Below are 17,483 nucleotides of genomic sequence, written 5' to 3'. Positions count from 1 at the left end.
AACTTAACTGAATCCATTTTAGTGACAAATAAGAGAGTGTCCACACGGGGAGTTGAGGAATAGCCACTGTGTTTTAAATTCATACTCTAGCTTATTTCACAATAGACAAGCCCATAATGTAGCATGGTACATTTCTTTCACAAAATGAAAAACACATTTGCCAAAGGTTGACCAACCGTGGCAACAGGTCTCCTTGTAAAGTTAAAGGGTTGTATAGCTACAGTACACCATAAAGATATTGGTGTGACAGATTCCAGTTAACGATTTTGATCTATTGCTATAACCTGAATACCTAGTAGATAGAAAGAATGCAGCAAAAATGAAAAAAAAATAACCCACAAAACAACAACAACCCACAAGCAAAACTCCATATCTCAGCTATATCCATCTTGTTCTACTTAGGTTTTATTGGTTTGTTAGCTGTTCTGGATTTATACAAAAAGTAACTTAAAACAGACTAAGGTTGAAAAATCAAGCGCTCAAAAGTTAGAAATTGCCAGAATTAAGTTTGCCTGTACAACCTGAATGTGGCCCTCTTGTGTGTAGGCATTAGGATAAAGGATGGGATTTTCAGAAACATCTAAGTGACTTAAGAGCACAAGTCCCATTGAAAGTGCGTGGCAAATAAGACCTGGGGCCATCCATCGAACAAGGATCAAAAGAAATACTGCATAGCTACCAGCTTGTAAAGGGGATAGATTGATAGGACTGTAAAGAATTGTGCTCTCTGTGTGGTGCAATATTCATTCATATTTTTTTTTATATTTTCATTCAGCCATAGGTGAAATTCAGGGTCTTAGTGACTATTTTAAAAATCTTACATTGTCTGGAACCTAGTTATTTAAGAGAGATTCCTTTTGTACTACTGCAATGGGCATCTCAGCTGTCAGTGCCTAGAACTCAGCTTTAGGGCAATCTCAGCTAAAGAAATTTGGAATTTACTGGCCTTCAGACCCCAAGTTTGCACAGCATCAGATGAAGTTTTCATGTTGTCCTGCGTGGCATCTATTTAAAGATAAATAACAATTTAGCTTATCTGAGAAATGTAAGTTCATTAAGTAGTACATTTTATGTTAAAATAAAATATACCAGCCAATTTTGAATTAAACACTGTTAAGTTTATTTCCCAAAATAAAATTCACGCTGATCTTTTAATAATCATCAAGTTACCAAAACCCACATGTTTATAAATAATTAACTTTATTTCTGAATAACTGTCAGCCTTAATCCTGCAACTCAATCTACTCAAGCGGACTCTTAAACCTGGAGAGAGTCCTCCTGGAACCACAGGGCTCTTAAATAATGGGCACAATTGCAGAATTGGGGCGTAGGCCATTATCCTTTCTAGGCACTTGCCATTTGGTTTTATCTGGTATAAGGATTTCATTACCTACATAAATGCAACTTTATGGATTTAACTCTTCCACTGATTTCAGTACAAGTAGCTCAGAGAAGAGGTGCGGAATCAGACTAGTTTACACATACAAATATGTAACATCAGTAATCCATTAATACTGAACACCATATCTCTTCTTCAGCTCTTCAACAGAATTATCCTCCAATCCGGACTGGTTCATGTGACTGAACAATACATGTGCAGCTGTAAGAGAGATAAAAATTAACATGACCTTCCATTTTTAGACTTTCAGACACACTATTTTTTTTAAATGTGTGATTTTAAGGTGACAAACTGTTATAGAACATAAATATGTCCTATCTGAAAACTGTCAATACATTTAATATGTCATTTGGATTCGATAGAAGAAGAAATCTCAATAGTAATTAGTTAAAACTCAATATTCTGTCTATAAGAAACTGAAAACAAAACAAAAATCCACAAATGGCAACAGCCAGCATTTTTGTTTTGGTGCTTTATACAATGAATAAAGGTCCTTTTACAGCAAGTGGTTAGGCAAAAAAACCCATAATTCCTCAAACAGGTGCATATTCCTGATGACAAAAACAGAAAAACAAACAAGACATAAGCTATCTTGTCTTATGCTATTAAAAACAGAAGGTAAAAAGTTTGTGCCAGATGTCAGACAAAATTGGCATAAAAATAAAGTTGTTTATTCAAATTTATAAGCTGTAATGAAGAAAAATATACTGAAGTAAAAAAGCTGAAAAAGCTAATAGTTTCAAAACATGAAAATGACTTTTACAAGGAAACTATTTGTCCAAGAGGCTCAGGTTTGTTTTCTATTATAATGAAAGAGTGGTAGGTGTAGTGAAGCTCAGCTATGTTCAGTAATTTCCAAATTGATTTTTTAAAATGTCCATTTATCAGCAGTAGATGTCATAGGGCACCAAATGGCTTGTGTGCACACAACTGGTGGTCTCAGTCTAGGTCTGAAATAGACAAATATTCAAATGAAAAACACACACCTCAATGGGCTGAATGAAAGGAGGGTCAAGGCACAAAGAGTAAAACTCCTGTGAACTAACTGTGGTGGTCCTTCAAGAACAGTGCTGACGCATACAGGCAGAACAATTTTGAGAAGCTTGCACTGTCTCTGCTTAAATGTGTTCTGTGGCTAAACAGAAGATGATTTCTCACTCCTAGAGACTGACTAGCACATACATGAACACTAATTAAAAATAAAATCAACTAAAAAAAATAGAAGTCAGAAAACAATTACAATGTAGACTAATGATCAAAAGATGCTAAGAGGGATCCAACAGAATCTGATTCACGTAACAAGTGTGAAAACCAATATTAAAAAAAAAATTTACTAACAAGAGTATTAGGGCAAAATTCTCAAGGTGGGTTAAAGCCTTTTACACAACTCAAGTGGTGCAGAGGAATCATAATGTAGCTGCAAATGCCCAGCAGAGATGTTCCAGAAGTACAGGAACTCTGTTGGAGTATGTGTGCTTTCACAGGCCCTGCGCGACACATCCCACCGCAGAACCTAGAGGGACTAAAATGGTGGGGAACAGAGATGCGTCAGGGGCAGGGAGGAGCTCTATCATGGCAATTATCCATTGGCAGGGTATATTATATTAGTGACTCTTTTCCAATGGCACGAGTTAAAACTGCCACGAAGCAGCTCTAAGTTGTATCAGAGCTGGGGCCAGCCATGCAAATCAGGGAGCTGTTTCAGCCCACCAAACTTCTCCTGTGCCAAGACAGAATCAAGCCTTTAGTGCCTTGATATTACAGTGATGGGTAAAATGCAAAGGTGGCAGCACTCAGTACTGCAATTAGAGCCTGAGTTTGACTCTACAACATTTTGAACATTTTCTTCCCAAATTTGATTTCGTGAGAATCAGATATGAATGACATCATGCATTTTGCTACTACATTGTGCTCAATTACAACTGCAGCTACTAGCGTTTGTACACAACATTGCTATTGAAAAAGGTAGTTATAACCAGCATGTCTTTTTTGGCTGTTAGTTTGAGTTTTAAGAAGATCCTAAAAACTGAAAGTTTCTGAGAAGCACATTTAAAACAGCTGATTTGATCAAGCATTCATATGTCATTTAAAATCATCTAGATGGAATTTCAAGTAATCTATAACAAATCATTTACATTTCAAAGACAATCAAAATGTTGTTCTAAAATATATGCTTTAGGAATTATTTTGGGGAAGTTTCATGGCCTGTGTTACACTGAAGGTCAGACTAGATGATCACAGTGGTTCTTTCTGGGCTTAAAATCTATGAAGAATAATTTGTTTCAGGGAGGGTCCTTCACGCCCCGCACAGTACCCCAAGGATTTGTCCCCATTTCTTCCTTTATTTTCCCCACTTACAAAAGCCCTATATAAACTGATCTCCCAGCCAAGAAGGATATGATTTGCCTGAAACCTGTCAGATCCACAACTGCTCAGGCAAGAATGGTCACTACAAAGTGGTGGAAAATTTCCCTTCTCAGAGTGGTTGAGTTCACTGCTTTTAGACTGATCCACATATCTTCCCCTCCACTCCCCATCAACCTCTCAAAAAAGAATCAAACTGGAAACCTTTTTAGAAACATGTAGTTAAAGCAGCCTCTGAAGTGTAAATAAATATTGGCTGTAAACTGAATGGATACTGAAGTATCTGACTGAAATGAGACGTATACCAAGATCCAAGTCTGAAAAAAAAAAAAGATTTGGCATTACTTTCTACTTACTTTTTTTCTCCAAGTCTGACATAAACATGACTGCCATGTCAAATCTTTTTAATTCAGATAGCCTCTGGAGAATTTCAAGGATGAGCGATGGTTTCTCTTTCCTAAAATAGCAAATTATTAAATATATATGAAAATAACTACCTCTGATTAGAAAGATCCAATAGATACAAGCAGGATTACGGAATTCAGGAAATTCAAGCTACAGAAACAGATGAAATCAAACAAACAGTTTGTATGCAAATATTTTTAGTACTAGCGAACAAAGGTAAAAAAAAAATATACAGAAAGAAGGAGGAAAGTTGACAAGGCGACATTAAATCATGCACTAGTTATTGCTATTCTAAATATCAAATCATACTTTTCAGTGCCCAAAAGGTTGGTGCTTATGGTGCATGTTTCTTTTTGAACCTTTCCATAACCACAGCACCTTTCTGAGTTGTTATTCTTAGCTCATGATAATGGAGAGAGAAATCATATTCCTCGTTTTCAACCAAAAATGGAAACAACAGATAATATCACTTAAAAACACCATCTCTGGCTTTCCTAAGGAAACACATGCTCATACAAACTATGTCAGCTAAAATGCCTTAGTACTAAGAAATCCATTTGATGTGCCACTTTAGACATCTACAGATCATGATCTATTGATTAGTGTATGCAAATCCAGAGGGTTTCAGGAGGAAAATAAGGAGAGATTTTAATGGGTAGTAATTTGCTTGTGAGGATGTACAGACATCAGATTGTATGGTTGCTGTCATTTTCAGCAGTATGGAAAAATCTCTTTTTTTTTTTTTTTTTGACAATGAGAGCATATTTGACCACCTTCCTTCCTCTTTCACTACCAATGACTACAAATTATCTTTTTGATTTATACCTCAAGTTCCCCTCCTTTTAAAAACTGGTTTTAACTTTCTGCTCTCAACAAATTCACTCTCTAGCAGCCATGCAAGTAGTAACATGGAATGAAGGACATGCCTCTTCAGGTGTGGTGATTCACCCTCATGATTTGTTGCTGTTGGGACAATACTTGCTTCTGGCCTATATCTGGCCCCTTTAATTTACACTTGCTACTCTGCATCATAAAAAAAATATAACATATTTTTAGAGCTCAGATTAATTTAGAGGAGTGGCACATTGTTCATAATGAGCAGAATGAACTTTTTAGCCTCAAGTAATGCAGCGCTGAAATATCTCAAAAATAACTGCCAAGTGCTTTTTATTTTCTTAATATTAAGACTTCTATTCCCATACACATGCTCGCTACTTTTCAGTGTTCTGTTACAGAATACAAGCATATAATTAAAGGGGGAAAAATAAAAACCAAGACACTGAAGGCATCACAATGAAGATAGCATAAAATAATGGAATTTCTTAGTTCTTTGCTCGTCTTTGACCTACATTTTATTGTTTTAAAAATGAATTCTGAGCTCAAGGAATGTGCTATCTTTCCAATAGAAACAAATCACTTCACATAGGCTATCAAGTAGTCAATCAGTGGCCAGTAATGACACAATCTGAATTTAAACCAATGCCTTAACGCAAAAGGCTTTTTATTTCATTACCAATTTTCTCCTAGCTGGTCCTTCTGAAATACTCTTCTTTTCTGAAAATTAATTTCTTGAGGAATACATTTAAATAACTACATCCTGATAAGCCAGTGTTATATACTATAGACTACATATTCGGTATACTAAACAGAAAAAGCCTCTGTTGGATGCAAACAATATAAAACCCTAGGATAATTAGTGAGGAACTGAACTTACTCAATGTAAAAGTCTTGCAGAATTTTCAAAATCTGGTTAAATACATCTGGATCTAAGGATTTTTGGAACAGCTTTGGATAAAGCGAAGGCTCTATTTGCTTTGGAAGAATAAAAAACACTGTTATTTACAGACAAAAAATATTATTCAATTGTGAAAACTGAAACTAATCATTTTAAGTTCTCCTACCGGGATCCATTCCCTTCCACATATTTTTATAATGCCTACCAACATCATGGGCACTCCTGGAAATAAGTTAAAAAAAGCTACAAGAATAGGTTTTGGCCTATTATGCATATAGCCTTCTACATTCTGTTGAAAAGATAGCTGTAGTTACAAGGAAATATATTTTTCTTCTTAGAGCTCCTCATTTTATTTTATTTACTTGTACATTTTTGCAAGTGATTGTTAAAGGTTTTTTAAAAAATGTACCTTAACCTTTGGTAACAAGGGAGGAACTAAAATTACCTTTTTTCCTTCAAAACTATTGAATTAAAATATAGATTAAAGTAGGTTGAGGCACTTTAAAATACCTATACAGCCTATAAAGGGATAAGAATGCTGGGATAAGAATGCTACAGCTCCAATCCGGTAAAAAACACGTGAGTAACTGGAGTTCAATGTGGATACAAAATGTGTGTTTACATAATTTGGGCCTAAGTTAGAAGGAAGGGATTAAAAAAAAATGAGGACACCATTCATAGACTTATACTGTAAATGTCAAATAAAACAAAATCGAGCACAGAATGAAAATTATTTTCACATGGAGTCAAAGCTCCTTGGTATCATGGGAAAGGGGTTTAAATGAAAATAAAGATACTGCCATTTGTGAACTGTTAAATCATTCTAGACACTAAATTTCCCAATCCACCACCATAAAAGGACACTACTTCTTTAAGCACAGTTGTAGTCACAGAATACGACTCTTACCTTTAGGTACATGTACATCTTATCTGGGCAGCCTTTCAATTTTCTGAAATCAGATTCAAGCTGGAATGAATTTGCAGGGATTGCAGGAACATCAGATGTAGACGCAGGAAGTAATGTTTTTTCTTGTTCTAGATGATTTTTCAGACTGGATGATTGAAGTGTAGCTGATGGCATCTCTTTCATATTGGTAGGGGATCTACAAATATTTGTTTAATTGTACATTTTAAAATAAAAATTCTGTCCATTTCATAAAGGAGTCTTAGTTGGAGCTATTGGGTACCATCTCTTTTGCAAATCTGAGCCTTAATAAATATCCTCACTTTCAAGATTTTAGTAATAGTTTGTATAAAAAGCAATTATTTTCTTCAGACAAAAATATTCCTAAGCTTTGAAATAAAAGCAAAAGAACATATTTAAATTGAGCTAATTAAATGTTTGTTAAAATATGATTTGACTGGTCAATGTAAATGATTTTCCAGTCCTGTAAAGAAGTATGTGCTACATATTTATTATATTTCCATAAATAACTGTTTTTAGTGCACGAAATGCTTCTACCATTCAATATATATCAGCATTACATAAATTCTTTCCTCCACAGCTGCAAGAATAAGAAAATAAGTTTTCTTTGGAATTTCATAATGCAAAACAATAAGCATGTCAAATGTGAAAACATTTTCAACAGTGATTACAGTGCAGCCATTTGTTCTCCTATAATTTATTTGTCATTTCAATCAGTATATTTTTAGTGGTTAGAACATGGCCGTAAAAATGTACTTTTGCCCTAAAAACACTATAAATTGAATCCATTCAGTTGTTCAGGGGAGGAAAAAAAGAACTAAATTTTTCCAGACCATTTTCCAGTTAGTAAAAATATGTTAAAAAAGGCAAAGAATACCATATTAATATTCTCCAACAGTTCAAAGAGCCTGGGAAATTGGCTTAAACAGCCAATCAAGGATTCCCAGCACCTGGGTGTAGGGAGCTATCTCCACTGGTTCCAGATCACCCAGCCCAGCACTCACCCAGTTTAGGAGTCATCCCAGGGATGATTCCAGCCAATGTAATAACCCTACCACAGGCTCGCTGGCCTTTTAAGGGGAGTTGGGCTCAGCCTAGTCTGGAAAGGTCAGCTACCCTCTTCCTCCAGCTGATCCTGATCAGCTAGGGAGCAGATGGACCTGTTTAATTATTAGTCCCAACTGGGAAGGGTTATGGAATGACCTCAAAGGGTTGCAAGAGCTTGGTTGGGGGAGGCAGGTTGATTCCGCTAGTAGGCTCTGGAGAAGGGTAGCTCCCAGACAAACAGCAGGTGGACTGAGGGTTTCAGGAAGGAGACTGGCTCCTATGACTGACCCTGGGAGGAAGGCGGCTCCCAGAGGGGAAATGCCCTGAGAGTCAGTGCTCTGTGGAGAGTGGGAAAGGCCTGAGAGCTTAGGCCAAGAAGGGTGAAAAACCTTTCTGTTTATAAAAACAACAAGGAGTCTGGTGGCACATTAAAGACTAACAGATTTATTTGGGCATAAGCTTTTGTGGGTAAAAGCCCCACTTCTTCAGATGCATGGAGAGAAAATTACAAGATGCAGACATAAATATACTGACGCATGAAAGGAAGGGAGTTACCTCACAAGTGGAGAACCAGTGTTGACAGGGCCAATTTGATCAGGGTGGATGTAGCCCACTCCCAATAATAGATGAGGAGATGTCAATTCCAGGAGAGGCAAAGCTTCTTTTATAATGAGCCAGCCACCCCGAGTCCCTATTCAAGCCCAAATTAATGGTGTTAAATTTGCAAATGAATTTTGGTTCTACTGTTTCTCTTTGAAGTCTGTTTCTGAAGTTTTTTTTGTTCAAGTATAGCTACTTTCAAATCTGCTATAGACTGTCCAGGAAGATTGAAGTGTTCTCCTACTGGCTTTTGTATGTTGCCATTCCTGATGTCCGATTTGTGTCCATTTATTCTTTTACATAAGGACTGTACAGTTTGGCCAATGTACTAACCCAGGAATCAATCCCTATAGCAAACCTCGTTGCCTACTCTGTCCCCATATCTACTCTGGCAACACCATCAGAGGACCCAACCACATCAGCCACACCATCAGAGGCTCATTCACCTGCACGTCTACTAATGTTATATATGCCATCATATGCCAGCAATGCCCCTCAATGAGAAACAGCAGAACTAAAATTCATTTGCAAATTTAACACCATTAATTTGGGCTTGAATAGGGACTGGGAGGGGCTGGCTCATTACAAAAGCAGCTTTTCCACTCCTGGAACTGACACCTCCTTATCTATTATTGGGAGTGGACTGCATCCACCCTGATCAAATTGGCCTGTCAACACTGGTTCTCCACTTGTGAGGTAACTTCCTTCTCTTCATGTGTCAGTATATTTATGTCTGCATCTGTAATTTTCACTCCATGCATCTGAAGAAGTGGGGTTTTTATGTTAGGCTTTAAGGTGCCACCGGACTCCTTGTTGTTTTTGTGGATCCAAACGGCTCCCCCAGTACCTTTCTGTTTATGTTGCACTTGGGATTACTGTTTAAATTTGTTACCAGTACCTTGCTGGGTGGGGCTGATGGAGACTACTCCTTGGGAGAAAACTGAGACATGGTGAATAGTGCCGTGGTGGGCCAAAAGGGGGGTAAGGTGGATTCTGACCCTGCCACAGGCTCCTTGGGAGCTCTTACCAGTCAACAGAACTTGGAGCAGACATGAGGCTCCTGGCTGCCTCCACAACTGGAGAAGCGGTGGCAAAATCCTTTAATACCATCTTTGTTGCTTCCCGTCCCCAGGTGTCCAGAGCAGACCTCTAGCACTCCTAAGAACCTGAGAATCTTGCACTAAAATTCCCAACTGACTTTCTATAATTGAGGTAAGATGTAATGCATAGGAAATGTAGCATATTTTATACATCAAAATTACATAACTTCCCTCAGATATTTGGAATACCTGAGCAAAACAATCTAAGTTAACAACTTGTCCACCTGTTTCTAAAAGGCTCATATTTGTTTCAGAAGTTTCTCTCCTTCACACACACACACACACATTCTGTGAACCTGTGTTTCCAAAGTAAATCTTCAAACAAGGTGTATATAGCTAAAACACTATTTAATAAAAACAATACAGTAGTTAAGTTTTCAAATTTCAATTACAACTACATTTAAGCAAGATTTTTTGGTGCAATATTCAAAGCACGTAATAATCTGAGAAGGATTATATACCCAGTCACGTTTGCCTATCAAATCTGAGAACACCAAAGAGTTTATTATACTCACTGGAAGGCTGGTATATCACTGATTTCTTCTATTTTCAACTGTTTTGCTCTAGGAGTATCAGATGTAGTTAAGAGGTCATCTTGATTTAGATTCTTAGTTGTTTCTACGCTTGTAGAATTAATCCAATTACTAACTAGAGTAGTAGTATTAGGCACATCAACATTCTGCATCTCATCACCAACTTCTTCAATGAATATTCTTCTCAAAGGCTTCTAAATAGAACAAACCACTAAGGTTAGTGGGATACTCTACTTTATTCTTTGTAAAGACTATTGTTTACAATGGACTAGAACCCCAGAGCCACTATGTTAGTGTGTGCTGGTGTCCAGTGCAGATACTTTACAATAAAAATATACAGACGGTTTACATATTTATTATAAATTTGTGACTTCAAAATTCATCATAAAATTAAAAATATTCTCTTTCATTTGCCTCTTTTCCCTGCTACCATTTTACTTTATTCGTATGTATTATGGGGCATTCTCACCTCAAAGTCATTCCATTTCTATATTTTGTTTTCCCAGACAAGTAAAAAACAAACAAAAACAAACAACCCTCCTCTCCCCCACACAAAAAACATACCTCTTCTGAGAGGCTCTTTAATCTTTCAATTTAGGATCTATGATATTTGGCCAGTCACTGGTCAACCAAATTTTGTATCCAAAGAAAGACATGCAATGAGATTTGACTAGCTTTATTTTGCATAAATAACTACAAATAGGTCTGTGGTCACAGAATTTAAAATCCAGCCATACTATTCACTAAATGACATCCTGAAGCAGTGAATTCCATAGTGTGCCTACCCATTGTTACTGAAATAATTTGTTTCATTTGTTCCAGTTTTGCTAATAATTACTTTGATCCCTGCCTGATCTCCAACAATTGCAGACATCATATTACAGGCCCTCCACAGGATCTCAGGGTCTTTTACCAACCACCCAAATGAAGGGTGAATTCCATCCACTGAATGTAATCTTTTGGGAGAAGAGTGTGTTATGCATATTTGCAAGGCTATATACAATTATTAGTAATGGGACTCTGAAGTTCAAACAGCTAATTAATCTGTTAAAGGGAAGAACAGAAGAATGCAAAAGATTCTGGGGCAGATTCTCTGTCATGACTGAGATCTACTTAACACAGTGAAGAGGCCTTCAGGGAACCAGTTATGACTTACCAGTCCCCAGCTCTGGCCCAGCCCCACCTTAGGTTAGAACAGTGTGAGTTGCTCTAACAGCTATGCTAACTAGCAACAATCTCCAAAGAACAGTCCTCTATCTTGGGGTAGGCAGAGTGCAATCAATTATGGACACAACCCATCCTGTCTTGTGTCAGGAGAGGCATAGGGTCTCCACTGGGGAGATACAAGTGGTTTCTGTTCTCTTTGTACTGCAAGATCAATGAAAAGGGAGCAGAGTAGGACAGTAAATTTGTAAGTGTCAGTAAATGCCTAACCTTAATAGAACCATGAAGGACAAATGAATCTATATTTAGTACCTCCAGTTAGTGCAGCTTTTAAGCTGAAAATTAGCATGTCAAGAATGCTACAGCTGATATAACCAAGTGTAATTTAACATTATAGAGGATATATTCTATTACATTTGTATTATACAATATCTATTAATTGGATGAAATAAATCCAATACTTATTTTTAAAATTTAAAGTAAAAGACATTATTTTCTACCTAACTTTAGTCTGTTACCAATTTTGGTTTAATACTACAATGAAAGGAATCAAGAAACAAAACTGTTTGGAAGTTAATTAAATTAAGAAAAAATGTATTTGTCAAACATTAGTGTGCTTTGCACTGTACAAAACACAGTAAATACTCTGTGTCCCAGGGAATTTACCTTATAGTTATAAGGAACAGAAAAAAATTAAAATTATGAATAGTGTAAGTCTAATGTATGCAGAAATCTGTATCTGCAAACTGCATTTATTATCTTAATATATATTTAAATAAGGCATTTTTACACTAAAAGTGTGCATGCCAAATATCAGTTTACATTTACAACACAACAGGTAAGAAAGGAATTAAATGTTTAACTGCACGCCCCTCTATATTTTCAAAATGTTTCCCCCTTCTTCCCCACTTACAGTTGATCTAAGATGTAAGGGTTTATCAATGGGCTGCACCAGGTTTCGTATTTCTGTTTCTTCTGCGGATGGTTCAGGACATTCCTGGTAAGTCCACAGCCCTTTCTCAACTAATTCCTTAAAGATAATTGTTCAGATAATTAAAATTAAAGGTTAGTTATGAAATTCATTACATTTATACATCTAATCTAAGCACAGAAATATTCTGTTAATAAACTGCAACATATAGTCACAAACATACATACATTCTGTATTTTGGTTAGTTCATTTATTGCTTGTTTATTGCCAGGTTCCAACTTCAAAACTGTTTCAAAATCTAAGTGAATAAAAAATATGAGAAAAAAAAGGTATAAGTTTCAAGTTGAAGCATTTCTGGTCTTTTTCTTTCTTTTTTTTAATTAAACTATCTGTTTTTTCCAAAGGTAACTGCCTCCAAAATAATTAGTTTACAAGTAAATTAGGGCTGTCAGGCGATTAAAAAAAATTAATCTTGATTAATCGCACTGTTAAACAATAATAGACTACTATTTATTTAATATTTTTGGATGTTTTCTATATTTTCAAATACATTGATTTCAATTACAATATGATACAAAGTGTACCTCGCTCACTTTATTTTCATTATAAACATTTGCAATGTAAAAACCAAAATAGTATTTTTTAATTCACCTAATACAAGTACTGTAGTGCAATCTCTTTATCACGCAAGTTGAACTTACAAAGGTAGAATTATGTACAAAAAAATAACTGCATTCAAAAATAAAACAATGTAAAACTTTAGAGCATACAAGTCCACTGAGTCCTACTTCTGCAAATGTGTTTTTCTGAGCGATTGGCTGGAGACGATGCGGCTCGCTTCTTGCTTACAATGTCACCTGAAAGTGAGAATAGGCATTCGCCTGGCACTGTTGTAGCCTGCGTTGCAAGATATTTACGTGCCGGATGTGTTAAAGATTCATATGTCCCTTCATGCTTCAACCACCATTCCAGAGAGCATGTGTCCATGCTGATGATGGGTTCAGCTTGATAACGAACCAAAGCAGAGCAGAACGCATGCTCATTCTCATCATCTGAGTCAGATGCCACCAGCAGAAGACTAATTTTCTTTTTTGGTGGTTCAGGTTCTGTAGTTTCCGCATCTGAGCGTCGCTCTTTTAAGACTTCTGAAGCCATGCTCCACACTTCATCCGCCTCAGATTGCAGATGGCACTTCAGAATCTTAAACCTTGGGTGGAGTGCTGTAGCTAATTTTAGAAATCTCACATCGGTACCTTCTTTGTGTTTTGTCAAAACTACTGTTAAAATGTTCTTGAAACAACATGTGGTGAGTCACCATCCAAGACTGCTATAACATGAAATATATGGCAGAATGCAGGTAAAACAGAACAGGAGACACAGAACTCCTTGGGGAAGAATTGTGTCACAAATTTAAATAACAGATTTTTTTAACGAGCCTTATCAGCATGGAAGCATGTCTTCTGGAATGGTAGCTGAAGCATGGAGGGGCATACAAATGTTTAGAATATCTGGCACATAAATACCTTGCAATGCCAGCTACAAAAGTGCCATGCGAATGCCTGTTGTCACTTCAGATAATATTGTAAATAAGAAGCAGGCAGCATTATCTCCCGTAAATGTAAACAAACTTGCTTCTCTTAGCGACTGGATGAACAAGGAGGAGGACTGAGTGGACTTGTAGGCTCTAAAGTTTTATACTGTTTTGTTTTTGAGTGCAATTATGTAACAAAAAAAATAAATCTATATTTGTAAGTTACACTTTCACGATAAAGAGATTGCACTACAGTATTTATACGAGGTGAACTGAAAAACACTTTCTTTTGTTTATCATTTTTACAGAGCAAATATTTGTGATAAAAAATAATATAAAGTAAGCACTGCACATTTCATATTCTATGTTGTAATAGAAATGAATAAATTTGAAAATGTAGAAAAACATCCAAAAATATTTAATACATTTCAGCTGGCATCCTATTGTTTAACAGTGTAATTAATCGTGATTAACTTTTTTGAGTTTATCACGTGAGTTAACTGTGATCGATCAACAGCCCTAAAATAAAATATAAAAATTAACTCCATTTAACTTGGAAAAATATAAAGCTAGACTATTTCCTAGTAGCTAATAATATATAATATAAGAAATGTTTTATAACTAGGTGGGAAAAACACATTTTATGTTAAAATAAGACTTATTATGAAAGCACCAGTCACAGTTCCATATTTAAGATTGATTGGCAAGTTACATTTAAATAGGAACTACAAATACATAATTAGGGCACCCAAACAGCCATAACTCTCTCCTGTAGCGATACCACAAGGCAGCAGGGCTGAGAAAAAAAAAACATGTCTTTAAAAAAATTAATTTTTACCTAAAATGGAACTATAAACACTAAAATGCTTTAATTATAACTATGTGGTTATTGCACGGTGTCAGTACAGAGGATTAAGGTTGTTTAGGTGCCTTAACTCTGCATTTCCATACCTTTAACATGTCTGGATTTCTTTTAAATTTAATCTTAATCTGAATTTCCTAGTTTTATCATGTTTCTTTCTGTAACAGTTACACTTTTCCTGTGACATATTTTCCCCTAAATTACTATTCTCAAACTAGACTCCATCTTAATGTAGTTTCTGGTTAGAGATAATACTAAAAATACATGCTGAAGCTTAAAAATTAGGTTGGTTTAATGACCATTACTGTATCAGTCTTCATCTCTCCCACTCTTCCAATATTCATGTCCCATGCTGTTGAGTCCTAGTTCCTTGCACGTATTGTTTACGTGTGTGTATATATGTGTGTGTGTGTGTATATGAGAATGTGATAAAAAGACCAAATGTCAATTGTTGATAAAATTTATCACTAACTCTATATGAAAAATAAATTGATGCAGCTTCATTTAGAAAATGTGACGACAAAAATACTGATGAAAAATAAGTATTATAACTTGCAGAATATAAAAAAAAATGTTTTTCATTATGTTTCATATAAATCCAAACCTAGAACCCTTCTACAACACTCTTTAAATAATACATTCCATTGCAATCTTTAGCGAGATAAAATTATCTGTTCAAATGAATAAGGGGTGGTAGGTGAAATAAATCTTCAATTTGGCCTACCAACACAAAAAATTAGAGATTTGACATTCATGGTACCAAAAAATTGGTCTTCCTAGAAGTCGTGCCCCAATATACTGGAAATGCCAATAAATTGGTTTAATTGTTTATTGGGTGTTTAAAGAATCAGGACTAAATAAATCTACATATGGTACCTAACCCATCACAAACATTTACTTGCATTCAAAGTCTCACCTTGCATAGCTTCTTTTAGCTTTCCTAGTGCTGATCTGGCAGTCCCTCTTCTGGCAAAAGCTTTAGAATAGGAAACATCTAGTAGTACAGCTTGTGTGCAGTCTGTTTCTGCCTCTTCATATCTCAGCAGAAAATAAATTTTAAAAGATTATTATACTAATCATGTAATGAAAACACAGTTTCAATATTAAAAATAAAAATAGTTTCTCCAAGGTATAAACATTTGGACCAAAGGTTTAATATCCGGATGCCTAAAATTAAATCCTTAAATCCATATCTAGTCACAAATAGAAGTGGCGTAGTTTTCAGAAGTGTTGAGCATCCCCAGCTCCCATTAAGTCAATGGGAGGCTCAGGAGCTCAGTACACCTTTGATACTTAATCACTCAATAAAAGAGGCCTGACTTTCAATCTAAGGGTTTAAACTTTAGGCACCTAGGTTTGAAAATTTTAGGCTTAGTTTTTCTTACATCCAGTGATATCACAGATCTAAATTCCCAGCTTCTGTCTACAGTATTTATTTCTAGACTTTTTTTTTTTAATAAACACACAACAAACTACAGAGTTTTTAGAAAGCAATATTTTTCCAAATAAGTGTAATCTAGCAGATTTATTAAAATTTTCTATATTATATACTTTAATATATTGGTTGTATACCTGAATTTTGTGACAGCCACACAGAACACATACTACATGGAAAAAGCCTTTACAAATGGTAGAAACATTTGTCTCATTTGATTGTAAAATTAAATTCCAGAGACAAGCATGTGCATCTATTGTTACTGGGATTTTTTGGTTTACTCAAACAGCAAAAACAAAAACCCAACTACCTTCCTACATCCATAACTGAAAAGAGTTTGTATAATTAAAAATATTTGTTTTATAGACTGCTTATAACCATTCCTTCAGAAGTTTGAAATTTGAATCAATTTCTTTAGCAAAATTAGCTCCCTTACATCCTATATGAGACATCTAGCAACTTTCACCACTATTCATCACTATTACCAGCAGGAGAGTGAGGGTGAGAAAACCTGGATTTGTGCTGGAAATGGCCCACCTTGATTATCATACACATTGTGAGGAGAGTGATCACTTTAGATAAGCTATTACCAGCAGGAGAGTGGGGTGGAAGGAGGTATTGTTTCATGGTCTCTGTGTATATAATGTCTTCTGCAGTTTCCACAGTATGCATCCGATGAAGTGAGCTGTAGCTCACGAAAGCTTATGCTTAAATAAATTGGTTAGTCTCTAAGGTGCCACAAGTACTCTTTTTCTTTTTGCGAATACAGACTAACACGGCTGTTACTCTGAAACCTTTTTATCTTTTTGTCATACATAAACAGTATTGATCCAGGTCCTTTGAAGAGGTGAGTACAGTTGCACAGAACTTTAAAAGTAAGAAAAATAGGACTGGTCAAATTGTGAGACAATGATTCAAGTTTCATTGTGGTTTCAACCAAACCCCATTTTTCTCTCTTTCAAAATGTTTTCATTAAAAATTAATCACAAGACGACATATGCATATATTAACGGAGACATTGAAAAGAACTGAACATTTGTTTGAATATATTTTACACTGAATTCTAAGAAGAAGATAGAATGAATGGCAGTAATGGTTTGAATTTAAATGAAACGGATGTATCATTTTTTGTTCCCAATTTACAAAGAATAGAGAAGTATACACTTAACTCCACTTACTTTTGAATCTTTAGATAGGCCATAGCTCTGTTAGCTGGCAGAAGTGCATTGGTGCCATCTGCTGCTATACCACGTGTATAACATTCAATTGCTGCTTCATATTTTCCCTCTTTGAAATATCCATTTCCCTGATATATTTGAATGGAAAAATTGTATAATATTAAGGAAGTTCTGACAAACACTATACACCGGTGAGCATTTAAAAATACTAACAAGGTGAGTCACATTAATAAGTGATGCGCTTTAAAGTTTGCTAGGTTTGAGAAGTACTTTA

General features: G+C 35.6%; 1 protein-coding gene across 3 annotated transcripts in view; it reads right to left on the bottom strand.

Moving 5' to 3' along the window:
• Positions 1-1,096: 1,096 nt before the first annotated feature.
• RPAP3 (RNA polymerase II associated protein 3) overlaps positions 1,097-17,483 on the bottom strand; it is a 48,567-nt gene continuing 32,180 nt past the window's right edge. For all 3 annotated transcript variants that reach the window (XM_084649278.1, XM_084649277.1, XM_084649279.1), the window contains exons 9-17: positions 17,210-17,337; positions 15,513-15,634; positions 12,431-12,501; positions 12,186-12,302; positions 10,091-10,302; positions 6,811-7,006; positions 5,883-5,980; positions 4,120-4,220; positions 1,097-1,600 (exon numbers count right to left, since the gene is read on the bottom strand). In XM_084649278.1, the coding sequence (XP_084505404.1) occupies positions 1,509-1,600; positions 4,120-4,220; positions 5,883-5,980; positions 6,811-7,006; positions 10,091-10,302; positions 12,186-12,302; positions 12,431-12,501; positions 15,513-15,634; positions 17,210-17,337 (1,137 nt within the window). In that variant the 3' untranslated portion in view covers positions 1,097-1,508. The remainder of the gene's footprint in view (positions 1,601-4,119; positions 4,221-5,882; positions 5,981-6,810; positions 7,007-10,090; positions 10,303-12,185; positions 12,303-12,430; positions 12,502-15,512; positions 15,635-17,209; positions 17,338-17,483) is intronic.

This window comes from Lepidochelys olivacea, assembly GCF_965140295.1.
Source record: "Lepidochelys olivacea isolate rLepOli2 genome assembly, chromosome: 1".
NCBI lineage: Eukaryota > Metazoa > Chordata > Testudines > Cheloniidae > Lepidochelys > Lepidochelys olivacea.
This window is presented reverse-complemented; position numbering and strand designations above follow the sequence as displayed.